Source organism: Pangasianodon hypophthalmus, chromosome 6 (assembly GCF_027358585.1).
Source record: "Pangasianodon hypophthalmus isolate fPanHyp1 chromosome 6, fPanHyp1.pri, whole genome shotgun sequence".
NCBI classification, from domain to species: domain Eukaryota; kingdom Metazoa; phylum Chordata; class Actinopteri; order Siluriformes; family Pangasiidae; genus Pangasianodon; species Pangasianodon hypophthalmus.
In genome coordinates, this window is record NC_069715.1 from 26,524,201 (window position 1) to 26,541,229 (window position 17,029).

General features: G+C 39.0%; 1 protein-coding gene across 4 annotated transcripts in view; it reads right to left on the bottom strand.

The window, feature by feature from the left end:
- The window catches only part of zgc:158464 (uncharacterized protein LOC791139 homolog), a 145,714-nt gene that overhangs the window by 101,103 nt on the left and 27,582 nt on the right, over positions 1 to 17,029 (bottom strand). For all 4 annotated transcript variants that reach the window (XM_026913597.3, XM_026913596.3, XM_026913600.3 and 1 more), the window contains exon 2: positions 4,507 to 4,639. In XM_026913597.3, the coding sequence (XP_026769398.3) occupies positions 4,507 to 4,639 (133 nt within the window). The remainder of the gene's footprint in view (positions 1 to 4,506; positions 4,640 to 17,029) is intronic.

Here is a 17,029-nt window from a genome sequence, read left to right on the forward strand (position 1 = left end):
GTATAAAATATGTTCAACCTGAATAACTTTTTTTTTGATTGTCCTCATGACTTTTTTTGTTATTTCTATAACAGTCCATAAAATAAATGTACAAGCCACAGACATTAACAAAATGGTCTTATAAACCAGTATGGAGTCAGAAACTCAGCACAATGATGCTTTAAATGACTAGATTACTGGAGAATAAAGATGACTGCTGTTAAGTAATTTTCTTGCTTAACATAACTGATCTTTTCTGCTTAAAATCTATAATGTCACTTTAGCTTAAGCAGTAATTTAGTAAATAATTAATGAGCAGAGAATTAAAAATTAATCAGCTTTCAGCCGAGTCTTAGCGTCTGTAATGCACAGATTTGTATTAAGGACCGTTCCGGACACCAGAAGCATAAGGACGATGCGCTAATCCTAAACTGTGATCTGCACGACCCATCTCATCATTCACATCCAATTTTTAAAAGATTTGCTGAAATTGCTCTTATGCACTACAGTCTACGTCCAGACTCAGTACAGGAATTTAATATGCTCATATTAGCATTAACCACAGCGATACTACCTTTATGATATTGCTGTCCCCTAATTGCATAAACATCGCAGACACATCTGCATAGCCAGCATAATCTGCCAGCACCCTGACTGTGTGCAATCGGACTGATCCTCTATAAATGAGGAAAAGATAGAAATTTGAAAACTGCACCATCAACAGCATTTATTATATTAGGAGGATATGCGCTGGCATCCATCTTCCTCAGAGATGTAAACGAGACGTCAGCACGGCGGCTCCTTAAAGACCAGTTACAGCAGATTACACTCAGAAGTTGCTGCTTCACAGTCATTTTCAGATATTTCCTGATTACCGAGTTTTATCCTGCATCCGTCATGAGCAACTCCCTTCAGCTTTCAACACAACCACATGCAGATGACACAGGAAGTGATGTCACGTAGCTTCAGATTGTAGAAGGCCGGTGTTGATGTTGTAGACAGACAGACAGACAGACAGACAGATAGACAGACAGATAGACAGACAGACAGACAGGCAGACAGGCAGACAGGCAGAAAGGGTGTGGACAGTCAGTAATGAAAGTGTATAGGTTGCTGACAGACAGGCAGACAGGCAGACAGGCAGACAGACAGACAGACAGACAGACAGGCAGACAGATAGGCAGGTAGACAGACAGACAGGCAAGCAGGAAGAGTCAGAAAGACAGACAGACAGACAGGCAGACAGGGTGTGGACAGTCAGTAATGAAAGTGTATAGGTTGCTGACAGACAGGCAGACAGACAGACAGACAGGCAGACAGGCAGACAGGCAGACAGGCAGACAGGCAGACAAAATGTGGACAGCCAGTAATGAAAGAGGTAGTTGATACACATACAGATAAAGATAGACTGACACACAGACAGACAGACAGACAGACAGACTGTAAACAGCTGGTAATAAAAGTGCAGAGGTGGACAGACAAGACAGTCAGACAACTGAGTGGACGAACAGACAGATAGTATACAGATGGACAGAGAGACAGACAGAGAGACACCCTTTGGCTTTCAGCAAAACCACATGCAGACATAATGACACAGGAAGTGATGTCGCTTTGCCTCAGATTGTGTAACACACAGTAATAAATGTGTAGTGGTACTGTAGCTGACAGACAGACAAGCAGACTGACAGACAAATAGACAGATAAAGACAGACACATTCTACATACAGACTGACTGACAGACACATGGACAGACAGAATGTGGACAGCCAGTAATGAAAGTGTAAATGCAGCTGAGATAGTGAGATGGACAGATAGAAAGACAGAAAGACAGGCATCAGGCAGGAGGGCAGAGAGATAAAGAGAGACAGACAGAAAGATAGAGAGATAAATACATGGATAGACAGACAAATATTGATAGCATTTTGACCTCCACTGGGAAATTTGGGAACGAAAGTCAAATAACTGAAATAATATTAATAAATATGTTTATATCACAGACATTACATTCGCATCATTCTGAGCTGAGAGCTACACTGAGAAGTGTCTGCTCTTTGGGAATACGAAACAACAAAAAAGGTGAATTTAGTGCCTGTCACATTCCCTGAATTTCTTATTTACATTCGCACCTGTGCACACACACACACACACATACACACACACACCTGCTATCAGGAGCAACCCCGAGCATGGCACGGGCTTCTGCATACATTTACATCTATTTCCATAAATATCGTTTATTTTGTTAATACATGAAGAGATGGAATTGTTTTTTGTTATTATTATTATTATTATTTTTTAAATAAATTGTATTTCGACTAATAGCCTAAAGACACTATGGGGCACGCAGTGCTCAAGAGCGAACAGCACATGGGGGTCAAGAAAGGTCACAGATGCTGCGTTATTGTCTCTAATCCAGTAGAGATTTGATGAGGGGTCAGAGGTCGAGCGAGAACAACAACAGTGGAGTGGATTTTTAATCTTACAAACAGATGACAATACCCAGGTGAACATTATTACACTGTAGCTTATGTCAAAACCAAATAACTGGCAGGTGAGTGAGATCAAAATAATCCTTTTGATCAAAATAATCCAGTAATTCAGTCTCGGTCTCAACAGGGTGTGGAAGCTACCACAAGTCTAATAGATCAGCAGCTTCTCAAAGTCCTGGAAATCATGGAAAAAGCCATGAAAATCAAATCTTATTTTATATACCAGAAAAAGCTGATTAAAAATATACATATACATAAAAGCCCATACGGATTTTCCTTAGCCACAATATTATCTTCACACGTTACAGTACTTTATGTTTAGTTTAAACAAAAATAAGAATTAAAAAAGACTGGCAGGAGAGGACAAAGCAGCAGGTTGGGGACCCAAGGAATGAATCCAATAGTCTGCTCTAAATCATGCAAAAAAACAAAAAAAAAATCTTACATTAATAAAAAAATAAAATAGTAAAATAGAGTATAATAAAGTAGAGTAAAAGAGTAGAGTATAGTATAGTAAAATAGAGTAAAATAGATTATTTTACTGAATTATATAATATTTTATATATTATTCAGCTATAAAAAATAGATAAATAAATAAGTTCATAAACATCATTAATTAATTAATTAATTGATTAATTAATTGTTTGGTGGTGTGAAAAATGCTACAGAAAAATCATTGAATTCTTTTTTTAGCAAAAATAAAGGAACCATAAGTAAGCAAAATTTAAACACACCCTTTTAATACAAACCATCTTTTTAGTCTTTTTCTCTCCTGACTGCTTTTGTTTGACAGATCCTCCACTTAAATGCATTCATTGATGCAGAAATCCACTCATTTCTTTTCCTATTTATTGTCTCTTTTGCACAAATCCGTGTGCCGTTCCTCTGTGAGTGATATTGGAGCAGAGAGGACAATAGCACAGCGCCAGGCCATTGTTTCAGCCGAGACGAGCAGTACAGTTCACCACAAAGCTGCCTATTGTTCCAGCCAGAAGGCAGATGAAAAAGAAGCCGATAGTAAAGACTGTCTCTTCTCCAGACGACATCATAATTCTCATTAACTGTGCCAGCCCTTTTAACACTGTGTGTACGTTTGTGAGTGTACGAGTGTGTGTGTGTTTACACCTTTTGACATTCGCAGTCTGTTGCATTTTCCCAAAAAACGTATTGCGTTTATTCAGCGCTAGACGGCTCACATATGGCCGAGCGTGCCCGTTCAGACAGGTGAACAGATTCTCCGAGCTTTAGTGAAGATAATTAAACTACCATCAGAACAAAGGCACAGTGAGCAGCTGCATGTAGCAGGATGACAGCTAACAAGCAACTATATGTAGTTTGAGGACACATAACCACCACAATCATATGTCCTATTCCAGATTTAATCCCCCTTTGCTGTTATGATAAGCTCCACTCTTCTGGGAAGGCTTTCCACTAGATTTTGGAGCGAGGCTGTGGGGATTTGTGATCATTCGGCTACAGGAGCATTAGTGAGGTCAGGCACTGATATTGGGTGATGAGGTCTGGGTTGCAGTCCGTGTTCCAGTTCATCCCAAAGGTGCCCAGTGGGGTTGAGGTCAGGGCTCTGTGCAGAACATTTGAGTTCTTCCACTCCAACTTTGGCGGACCACGTATTCATGGAGCTCGCTTTGTACACAGGGGCATTGTCATGCTGGAACAGGTTTGGGCCTCTGAGTTCCAGTGAAGGGAAAATGTAATGTTTATTGTAGTGTTGTTTATTGTATTTGTTTATTTTAAGTACTTTGAGCTGCAAGGTATTAAAGGCACCATATTATAAAATGTGTTAGTCTTCAACTACAGTACATATTAGTAGAAGTCTAAAAATTAAAAAAAAAAAAAAACAACAAAACAAAAACAGCACAGGCATCTTCTGTTAAACCAGAATCTGAGGATGAAACCATCACTAGACGAATAAACAGGAAAACCATCACTGACACATCCGGCTGAGCGACGAAACCATGCGATTTTGGCCACAGAGAAAGAAAACCGATTAAACAACAGTGCAAAACCAAAATCTTACCAGCCATCATCTTCTGAGCCTCGTACGGCTCCATGTAGCCATCGTTCTCCACCGGCTTCTCCACACTGCTCTGGGTGCCACCTGCTTGATCCGCAGCATCGAAAGGGTCCGCGTAGTCCTCCAGGATGATCACCTGCAGAGAAAAGCATACGTGTGTGTGTGAGGACTGTGTGTGATCTTTCAGAAAGGCCTGCTGTGAGGTCATCTCTCAAACTGAGGACAGAAGGAAGAGACATCAGTGTAGAAAACAGAGCCAAGAGATGAGGATTAAGGTCAGGGCATGAGGAGAGCAGAGTATAGGCAACTGCTTTTAACCCCTTAAAACCTGTCTCCGCTTATTATTCAGTTATTTATCTTAAAGCATATTATTCAATAACTACAGTGAAACTAATACGAAAAGATACGCAATTATGAGTGTTAAAATTAAAATATGGAGCTGTTGATTGGTGCTGGGTGTTTAAGGGGTTTCTTTTACATTTCATTTTCTTTTTACTTTTTTTGCCTCACTACCAAGCCATCTGCAATAATGAAACTGAACACTAATCGTCTCTGCATTTCAAAAACATTTCATTTCCAAAGTAGAGAACTTCATTACTAAAGGACGCACAAACAGCCTCAAGAAGTGTGTGTGTGTGTTTGTGTGTGTGTTTGTGTGTGTGGGCACACTATTGAGGCTGTCAGAATGAATTTCTCCCATTGCTATTCCAATTTTCATAATATTTGTGTATTCAAAGGCAGCATTTATAAAAGAAAACCCACATTTAAATATTCAAGATCCCATGTTCTACTTTTAGTCGCCTTCGTTCCAAGGTATTTTTGGCTAAACTAGGAAAAAGGATCTGGGTATACATTTTTCAGTATACACTCTTAGAGACACTTTATTAGGCATACCTGTACACCTGTTTATTCATTCATGCATATATGCAGTTATCCAACCAGCCAATCAAGTGGCAGCAAAGCAATGCATAAAATCATGCAGATAGAGGCCAAGAGCTTTGGTTAACATTCATAGCAAACATCAGAATGAGGAAAAATGTGATCTCAGTGACTTTGAACCATGGCATGGTTATTGGTGCCAGATTGGCTGGTTTGAGTCTTTCAGAAACTGCTAATCTCCTGGCATTTTCACACACAACAGTCTCTAGAATTTATACAGAATGGTGCAAAAAACAAAAAACATCCAGAGAGCAGCAGTTCTGAGGAGAATGGCCAGACTGGTTCAAGCTACAGTCACTCAAATAACCACTCTTTACAACCATGGTGAGCAGAAAAGCATCTCAGAACACACAACATATCAGACTTTGAGGTGGATGGGCTACAAACAGCAGAAGAGCACATTGGGTTGCACTCCTGTCAGCAAAGAACTGGAAACTTATGCTACAGTGGGCACAGGATCACTGAAACTGGACAGAAAAATGTCACCTGGTCTTTTTCAAATCTTCAGCTGTTCAGTTTCGGTGAGCCTGAGCCCACTGTAGCCTCAGATTCCTGTTCCGGACACAAACTACGCCACTTTGACCTAAAAGCCATCTTACATGCAGGCATTTATTTTTTTTTTTATCACATGGTGTTTTATTGTGCTTGTAACCATAACTCGTAATTATAGGCATATGTTTTTAAAGACAAATCTTACCACTACCAAGTTCAAATCAAAGAAAAACCACTGGCAAAAATGTAAATGTATTAAATACACCACAAGAAAATAAAAAAAAAGTTTATTTAATGTGATGTGTATATAATTTAAATAGCTTCAGCTCCCAAAATCCAAAACCACACTACGCACAGCACCACATCATTTGTGTTGTACCCTAGGATGACATTTAGGCTTGTGTCTAACTGTTAAAATGGCTTTAAACAATTTGGGAAAAAAATAAACTGGAATTTTAAAAATAATAATAAATACAAAAAATATATAAAACCCTCCTACATGAAAAGTTGGAATATTTTTACATGGACTGTAAAAAAAATGACTATGGGTACACAAGTACAATAATTAAAAACATTTGAATCAATGTTATTGCCTCCTTGTCGTTTTAATTTTAATGTTTAATTTTCAGTGCTATGTGTAATATGAGTGCATTATGTACTGCTAATGTGGAATAAAATTATAGGCGCATCAATATTCATGTTCATTCGAATATTACATCAGCAATATAATTAAATAAATAAGTTAAGTGCAATTGTATAAAGGAACTAATGTGGATATATAGTGCCTTTTTCCAGACTATTATCTTCTGAGGTGATTAATAACCCATGTTTTAGTGTCATTAGGGCAATTAATCTTTGTCTTCACATGATTGTAACTTTCTGTTCGTCCTGTAACTTGATTCTGGATTGTTTCTAACTCACTTCTGCTAAAAGCATCTGCCAAATGAATAAATGTAAATGTTAGCATGACAGAGAAAGAGAGAGAGAGAAATGTAGAGATACACAGACCATGTCATGATACAACAGAAAGTAACTTCCCTCTCTGCATTCAAACAGTGCAACAAAACCGGGCTTTGGCAGTGATTCAGACCTAATTGCAGGCCTTGATTTTTTTAAGGGCATTTCGTAGCGAGGATGGTAATTAGGTGGACATCCTGGGCCGTGGACACAAACAAAAGGTCCTGAATTTCATTCATTACCTCAGCCTGTATCTCACGCAAGAACTGGATCCCTTTGACACCAGACAGCTGTAATCAGCTCCACACTAAAGCAGCAATTTGGAATATTTTCCACCCCACGTTTATTCATCCGAGCCTTAGATAACTGTCAGCTAGCAAACAAATAACCATGCTCTGGTTTGGAATGTATGAAGTATCTAAAAGACTTACATAACATGTGCGGTTTTCATGCACTCACATTTGCTAGCAATTACAAAGCAACAAAATTATGCATTTTCCCCCCCAGAGTGGCATAATGTATTGATTTATGAATATAATAACACATTTGATAGAACCTCAGGAAACAAATGAGTAATTTAAACCACCACAGTGGCGACGCTAATTATGGTTGGAAAATGCGAGATGTCAGTAAATTGGCCTTTGGTGAACACAAAGTCAGCTCGTGCCATCTGCTGAGCTGGACACGGATTCAGAGGTTGGAAAGTGACCGAGAGTGTGCCATGTTTCTGCATTCTCCAAGAGAGTTCATGCAGAGTCCAGGGTAAAGCAAGTGGAGCAGGAATGTCAGGTATAGAAAGAATTCAAAAGGAAAATGCAAGGGAAGCCCGAAAAAATGTCAACCTCTTCGATAACGTCCGTGGCTTGCTTCAATCGCATGCTTAATTCTCGCTCTCTGCTAAAAAGCTCTATTAAAAAAAAGTATAAAATTTGCCTACATTTTTTTCTGTTTCTCAAATGTCAGGAAAGAGCGAAGAGTGTATTCATCATGACATGTTCTTCCGTGGGAGGCATATTTGATGGGCAGGTTCGTGTTAAACAACATGTGGGAAGACTGAATGATTAATGAGGAGTAAATCAAATAAGTGCTGTTCATTTTTCTTAATCAGATCATCTGCCAGCTTATCGCTCGACTTCATCGTTTCATTTTTTTCACTTTATTGACAGTATCGATGCAACAGCTCTCACATCCTTTTACAGGTCACTGAGGCATGAATAACAAAGGTGCATATTCAAATCGGAGCTTATGATCCAGAACTGTTTAAATGAACAGCAGCTTGAATTTGTTAGGAGCCAAATGAAAATTTCCTGCTAAACACTTTATATCACAGCGCTGCTGAATTCTCAAATCTGATTCGCCATTCCAGACCGTGTTGATTCATTTTCTGTAACAGCAGCTCTGACAATCGTTCCAGCTGCAAGGCAAATCATAATATTAACGCTCTCGTTCTAATACATGATAATTTCTATAGTAACAACTTACACTCCATATGAACTGATTTTTTAAAGTAATAAATAAATCACTGATATGGTGGGTAGAGCTATAACTAGGTTATTAACTTCAAGAGGGCGAAAAAGAGAGTCTGTTGAGGAAACAACTGTTTATAGCTGCTATAATGTAAGTCAGAGGTATTCAAACTGTGAGAAATTGCAGTGGGGTGTGGGTTAGGAGTGAGATGGAAAATACCAAAATAAATAAATAAATAAATAAATACCAAAAATATTAGACCTGACATTCTGTATGTATTTGGTGTAGGAGTTCCGCATAGTAAGAACGGAGTATGCTGTAATGTACTCCAAAATACACCAAAACAGCTGTCTTTTTTCATAATAAAAGCAGAAGATGATCCAAACAGACGTTTGAACTCTCTGATATTAACTCACATGCTGTAGAAGCCCCGCCCCCTTTCCCCAGTTCACACCGGTAATGTTTTGGTCTGTGATTTCTGTGCTCGAAAGACACACTCATGTGGCACTCTCACTTTCTGCCAAGATACACGGACAATGTTTTAAGAAAAAAAAAGCCACTTTTTGACCAAGGTGGAAAATTTCTTAGTCAGTAAGTAATAGGGAATAAAAGTCCTCAAAAAACTGCAAAGTAGGCCTCATGAGGAAAACATTTGAACACTTCTGACATGAGTGACAACAGGAGTAAACATTTAACACAAGTATATGATGTGTTATTCATCTGTAATAAATAAAAAGATGTTAGCGATGTTGTTGCAAATTGTAGCAAGTTGTTGTTGTTATTGGAAAATAGCCCCTGCTTAACACCAGCCCATTGATTATTTTCCTGTTCTCTTCCTGTAACAGCATACCTCGCCATGTTTTATTCTGTACTGAACAAATAGTGAGTCAGTCAAAAGGATCGCTTTTGATTGCGAGTCTGCTAATCTATCATGTTTCGTCCTGGGCATCTGCAGCGTGGGCAGAGACAGGCATTCCAGCCAGTCGGGCTCCAACACTCCCTCCTAACCCTCCTCCACGGCACACACACAGGAATCAGGCTGAATTCATGGCATAAATATACTATAAATATACATATATGACAATGCAGCCATAGCCATGTAGCCATATGCCAAACTCCAAACTTTGATCAAAAGGTTTCTAACTTCTCTAGAGCTGCACGATACATCATTTGTTACTTATTCTTGCAATTAATAAAATGATTGTAATATGCCAACATGCTTATAAACCAGGTTTTTTTCCCTGCAGATATGTTTTCTGTATGTGTGTTGACAAATCAGGTCACTGGTGTGACAGTTAAATAACTCAACAATTAATTCTGGTCAAATTAATACAGACAAGTTTTAAGCCATATCATAGCTTTGTTGTTGTTGTTTTTGTTTTGTTTTTTTAAAGCTTATCATGATCGCAGTGTACGGTAATAAAATTGCATAAATGCTAATAAAATCTGACTACAATAGCTTGTAGCACTATAGTACTGTAAATACAGTTGGGTAAAGAAATATTTTATAAGGTAGTAAAAGTATTTTCATAATTAGATGCTTATTATTATGTACATTTTCTGTAGTAATCTTACTTACTAATCACCTGCAAAAGTATTACATTAGTCTTTTCAACAAGACATTTTTGGTCTGTCTGGAGTTATTTTATGCTTTATTTTTCTTACAATCTCCCCCTATCCGGTTTGCATCACACAATCCTGGAGGAACATGGTCAGGTAAAGAACCTTACATGAACCCGAATTTGCAATATGCTTACATCAGCTACCTGCTTTACCTCAGAAACTGTAGTGACGACATAATTCCTGCTCACTTTCACCTTCTTTACGTCTCTATGACTGCGCTAAAACTGCATATAGCTAGCATTTCTTAGCATTTTAAATAAACCCTTTCAGCACCATAGTTTACAGCTAGTCATGATATCGCTTGCACTTTGCCTTGTTTTTTTTTGTTTGTTTAAAAGCCGTAAAATGAACGTACATTAGTGGAGTGGCTAATCTTTAACAATATCTACCTAGATATCTACTCTTAATATTGTAATGCTGTAAAAGATAGACCACTGGTTATTTATCTTGTAGCTGTCATTTTGTGAATAGTGTGATAGTAAGGAAAACTAATTTAAACCAGAAAAATGCTGTGACTGTGACGGTGCTAGCAATCTAATCCTTCGCTAATCAACATAGGCCTTTTAAACTAGCATGGATAGAGCAACAGTGATTAACCAGTGATAAAGTTTGATAGCATTACCATATTTTATAGCTTGCAGCAAATACCATAGGTAAAAAATGCATTCAAATAATCCACGTGTTTCTGACTGATGAATCGTTCGGCTGGTCACTGCTACGCAGTTGGATTGTTCACATTTCTAGTGAGATGTTATTGCCAATCATTATGCAGTTAGACACTGATTTTTGCAATTAACTATCATTAAAGAACCATTTAGGTCAGGGTCACAGTGGAGCCGAAGCTTATCCCAGGAATACTGGGTGCGAGGAAGGAATACACCTGCAAGTGAGAGCAGTTCAGTTCTGCGAGCACTGAGCACTGAGACATACATGCCTCATTTCCACTCACTCGATAAGTTCTACACTGTACATTTAATGGCAATTTGCTACTATTATTATTATTATTATTATTATTATTATTGATATGTGTGTAAATGTGAAAATAAAAAATAAAAGGTAAAGTAAAAAAAATTAAAAATTAAAAATCAAGGCCTTCACTCTCAGGCGAGGACAATTTATACTGGAATGCCACTTTAAACTGCTGTTCAGGTTATATGCTTCTTGCATTTATCCTTGGGTAATATAACAAAATTTCAAACCATGCTGATCCACGAGGCCACATTCTCGTGACTTGTATCATGCAAATCGGATGGAAGGTGCCTAGGTACGCAGCACATTTGGAGGCCGGTACCATCATTTTCCCCTTCCATTTCTGGACAAAGCAGTAATCATACAACGTAACCCTGTCATGAGTGACGCACATGGGTTTCTTGCACATCTGTAATTCCCTGGAAACTGACATTGAAGGAAAGAACGGAAGACACGTGCAGCTGGCTTCGGTATTGCAGGTTACTGAAAGTTTTTGCATTGGGATGTTTTGGTTATTTATCTTCCTTTGTGCTCCCAAGGCAAATATGGAATAAAAGTATAGCTACAACTAGAAATGTGTTTAGGAAAGAAAGCAAGTGGTTTGAAGCTTGCAGAGCCGCATGGACCAACAGAATAATGTGTGTGGCTCTCCAGGATATGAGCAACCAGTTGAATATAAACTTTTAATAAAGGGAAACAGTTTGATTACAGTGTTCACATTAGTTCTGCAAAACTGAGTAACATTGAGGAAATGGGAAAAAACCTTTTAATGAAAAATGAATTCAAAGATTTGATTTACTGTTACCTGACTCCACTGAGCAACTTCCTTCATCACGATAGACGACACCCACGCAGCACAGAGTATGAACAAATTATCTTGCCGAGAACAAGCAAGAGATCAACACAGACCCTGAGGGGGGTTTACTTTGGCTTAAACTAACATAAGCTGCATTCATCACAGCTCCAGATCTTAACAACTTGGCCCAAGTTCACATAAACTCCAACATTTAAACAACTCACCAGCAAAAAACTTTCACTTTATAAATCTACACAGCCCACAAACCACAAGTGGAAGAGGGCAAGAAACTGAAGGCAAGTATGAATCCAAACGTGTGATAGACACAGAGCAGGTATATTTAGTCACTGGTGATTTCTGCTGATGAAAGCACTTTTTAGCACTTCATCATGTTCTTGTTTGAGTTTTGGCTGCTGCCTGATTGATGGATTGTGACAGAAACGAAAATAAATACTTGTCAAAAACCTATCAATCTCCCGTACCACATAAACAGGATTCCTGATTAATACCATCACAAAGAAAAACACAGAGGTTTTGATTTAACTATGTGCTAAAAGGTGCATCATTGCTCCGTGTATATCGCAATTTGTTGTTGTTTTTTTGTTACAAGATAAAAAAGGGAAAGAACAAGGAAACAGGTTTTTAATTTAGTTTTTGTAGTAGTTTTCTTGAGAAATACTGCCATTTTTTTCAAGAAAAACTTTTTAAAAATTAAATATTAACCTTTTTTTAGTTTGCTAGGTAGTCAGTTTCTATATTTTCCACCACGAAAAACTAGAAATCAAACATTCATGAACCTAAATATGAAAAAACACCACTGCATGTACATTGTAGCATGAACAAGTCAACTTGCAAGTGCACTGTGCTATGCAGGCTATTCTGTCTGCTTAAGATGTGGAACCTTATTCTGTTTTTATATGATTAAAATGACATGAACATATCCACAAATAAATTCTGTGTGATAAAAATATTGTTAAATTGCAACACATGGAAAAATGTTTTTCCCGCCTTGTCATCCTCTTTAACCATCACCCTCCTGCTATTTTTAACAAGCATGTAGTTTTGATCCGGCTACCCATCAATTTTAACCCGAAATGTAAATCTGAAATGATGAAAAAGCAAAGGAAAAATACAAGAGCTTTTTTTCCATATTTATTGGTTTAAAGCCAAAAACAACTAATTTGTGCACACACACACACACAATATACACTATATTACCAAAAGTATTCGGTCACCCATCCAAATGATCAGAATCAGGTGTCCTAATCACTTGGCCTGGCCACAGGTGTATAAAATCAAGCACTTAGGCATGCAGACTGTTTTTACAAACATTTGTGAAAGAATGGGCCGCTCTCAGGAGCTCAGTGAATTCCAGCGTGGAACTGTCATAGGATGCCACCTGTGCAATAAATCCAGTCGTGAAATTTCCTCGCTCCTAAATATTCCACAGTCAACTGTCAGCTTTATCATAACAAAATGGAAGAGTTTGGGAACAACAGCAACTCAGCCACCAAGTGGTAGGCCACGTAAACTGACGGAGAGGGGTCAGCGGATGCTGAAGCGCATAGTGCAAAGAGGTCGTCGACTTTCTTCACAGTCAATTGCTACAGAGCTCCAAACTTCATGTGACCTTCAGATTAGCCCAAGTACAGTACGCAGAGAGCTTCATGGAATGGGTTTCCATGGCCGAGCAGCTGCATCCAAGCCACACATCACCAAGTGCAATGCAAAGCGTCGGATGCAGTGGTGTAAAGCACGCCGCCACTGGACTCTAGAGCAGTGGAGACGCGTTCTCTGGAGTGATGAATCACGCTTTTCCATCTGGCAATCTGATGGACGAGTCTGGGTTTGGAGGTTGCTAGGAGAACGGTACATTTCGGACTGCATTGTGCCGAGTGTGAAATTTGGTGGAGGAGGAATTATGGTGTGGGGTTGTTTTTCAGGAGTTGGGCTTGGCCCCTTAGTTCCAGTGAAAGGAACTTTGAATGCTTCAGGATACCAAAACATTTTGGACAATTCCATGCTCCCAATCTTGTGGGAACAGTTTGGAGCGGGCCCCTTCCTCTTCCAACATGACTGTGCACCAGTGCACAAAGCAAGGTCCATAAAGACATGGATGACAGAGTCTGGTGTGGAGGAACTTGACTGGCCTGCACAGAGTCCTGACCTGAACCCGATAGAACACCTTTGGGATGAATTAGAGAGGAGACTGAGAGCCAGGCCTTCTCGACCAACATCAGTGTGTGACCTCACCAATGCGCTTTTGGAAGAATGGTCAAAAATTCCTATAAACACACTCCTCAACCTTGTGGACAGCCTTCCCAGAAGAGTTGAAGCTGTAATAGCTGCAAAAGGTGGACCGACATCATATTGAACCCTATGGGTTAGGAATGGGATAGCACTTAAGTTCATATGTGAGTCAAGGCAGGTGACCGAATACTTTTGGTAATATAGTGTATATATAAATATATATATATATATATATATATATATATATATATATATATATATATTTTTTTCAATTAAAACAAATGACGTCAACGTACACAGACTATCCTTAACCGTGCATTCCTGAAATTGGCCCCAAAAAAGCTCTAAAGACGTTTTCTTTTAGCTAGATGAGAGGGAAGGGTGGCCTTATTTCCTATTCATAAATGCTGATGTTTACTGCAGCAGAACCATGAGGCCCAATAATTTCGGGCACGCTACACTGCTTTCTCCTAAATTGAGCATCGCCAAATTACTCAGGGATAAACAAGCTTTTTCTCTGCCGCTATCATGCATCAAAACATCTCCCAAGGTCAGAGTAATCAGCCAAGTCTGAAATGGAAAGGAAGCCGAAATGAATTAGCTAACACAACAACTTAAAGAGCCACAACAAAAGTTGTTTACAGTCATTTTCCCCAATTTGCCATTTCATTCACAACTAATGGCATGAGTAATTAATTACCGAAAGTCAGTCGTATTAGCTTTACCACACACCCCAGCCTCCACAGAACATGAACTAACTAGCGAGGTTAGTGAGGTCCTCACAGAGTCGAGTGCTGCCAGGGGACCCACCATCTGCTGGCTGGCATGTTCAGGCCACATCAGAAACCAAGCCAAGCCACACGTGAAAGTCATGAAAGTCAAATTGGACCGCAGTTCTGTGCTACAATGCGTTGAAGGACACTGGGCTGAACTGGAATGAAAACCCTGGTGAAGGATTAGCTGTTTTTTTTTTTTAACTTAATCCTTTACATAATGAAAACAACCCAGTCTTGCTCAAATTTCTCAGCTATGTGAGAACACTGAAGGCTCTACAATTACATATTAATTAGTTTCACTTTTAAAAGTTAAAAGTAAAAATGTAATATCTTTCTTTTCAGCCGCCAGCGTGCGTTTAACATGCAATCCTATGGGAAGTGACCGCAAGGCAAGCAGAACAGAGCTGTTTTTAAAAAGTGCTGCCGTCACCATGAGTGAGTCTGTGTCCACTGTAGCCTCAGGTTCCTGTTATTGGCTGACAAGAGTGGAAACCGATGTGGTCTTCTGCTGTTGTAGCTCATCCACCTCAAGGTTTGGTGGGTTGTAAATTTTGAGATGCGTTTCTGCTAACCATGGTTGTAAAGAGTAATTATTTGAGTTACCATAGACTTCCTGTCAGTCTGGCCATTCTCCTCTGACCTTTCTCATCAACATAGCATTTCCACCCTCAGAACTGCTGTTCTCTGGATGTTTTTTGTTTTTCGCACCATTCTGTGTAAACTCTGTGTAAACTAGATACTGTTGTGTATGAAAATCCCAAGAGATCAGCAGTTTCTGAACTACTCAAACCAGCCGATCTTGCACCAACAAACATGCCAAGTCTTTTTTCCAATGAAATGGTCAGTGAGAGTATATACACTGCCAGTTTTTGAACTGTTTTATTACAGTTTAATCACTATTATTGCCACAGACCAAACAAAATGACAGAGAATAACAATTAAATAAAGAAAGCTAAATCTTATTAACTGCTTTATCTCAGATGTTAACGGGACTCCTAAAGGCTTGGAGGATGTTCTAATAAATTAACATCAAATTAACATCATTTTTAGGATTTCTCAAATCAGAGCTCTGTAGCAGTGCCTGAGGCATCATTTTAAACGGAAACAGAGCTCCAAAGTGGGCTAAAATGACTGACTTCCACGAGCTCTTTCTTGGGCACTGTGGATTTGGCTGGTGTCATTTGAAAGCTACTGAAGAGCTCTTTTGATCTGTTATAATGTGGGTGTGTAACCATATAACCTATAATGCATGTCAGTTACTGTGATCTGGAGCTACCGATCACGTCACAAGTGCAGATGTTTTGCAGTAATGGTGCAGGCTCTCCAAGAAGGAATGCGATCATGTAGCCAGCATGTTCTCTGTGTATTTTAAATCTATGGGTTGTGCAGATTGGGGCCGCTGGCTTTCGAACAATGCAATTCCAATGTGAATTGCCCATTGCCACGATAAACATAATCATCATCATTTAGCCAAGTCTTCACAACTGTATCATCAGTCTAAGCACAATGGTAACAACATAGAGGATAATGCTAGCACCATGAGAGAAAGTCAAAACTCCATTTCTGTCCTCCCACATAAAATTCAACTTAACTCCACCTGTAAATCCTCTAGACAGTTGTAGCCCTGTGACCTACAGCTCTGAGAGCTAAAAATTCAACTGTAAACACATAAAAAAACACAAGCGTCACAGTAATTACACCACACCACATGGTGCTAACTTCAAGCTAAATGGTAAACATGGATTCACTGAGAGCGTGAAAAGGAATCACAAGTAAAGAAAAACACAACATTCACTCCTGCCAGGTTATTCTATGGTACAAAGATATATAATATTAAATATTCAGTCAATCTACATTCCTCAATTATTGATGGAGAGAAAAAACACGACAATCTCAGTTGAGAGAAAATGAATTTGGAAAGAAATTAACATCTTGGGAATCTAGGGCAGTGAAAAAAGGAGACAAGCATCAAAAATGAAGTCATGGAGGCATCATGTGACTTCTGTCTGGTTTTCAGGCCTACGTAAATGAAACACTATTTCACAGCTGATGTTCTGTCATTACGCTCTATTGAAATCCGTGGAGTCAGCCTGAGAGTCATGATGAATATCCTCTCAACCATTTCCTCATGGCCTCAAATGTAAAAGCTTTCCCAAAGTTTCAAATAACTACAAACTCGTTGTGTTTCCTGGAGAGCCTTGCTCTGGGAGATGTCGTGGGCTGACATTCCTCCCACTGAGACTAATATTGAAGCCGT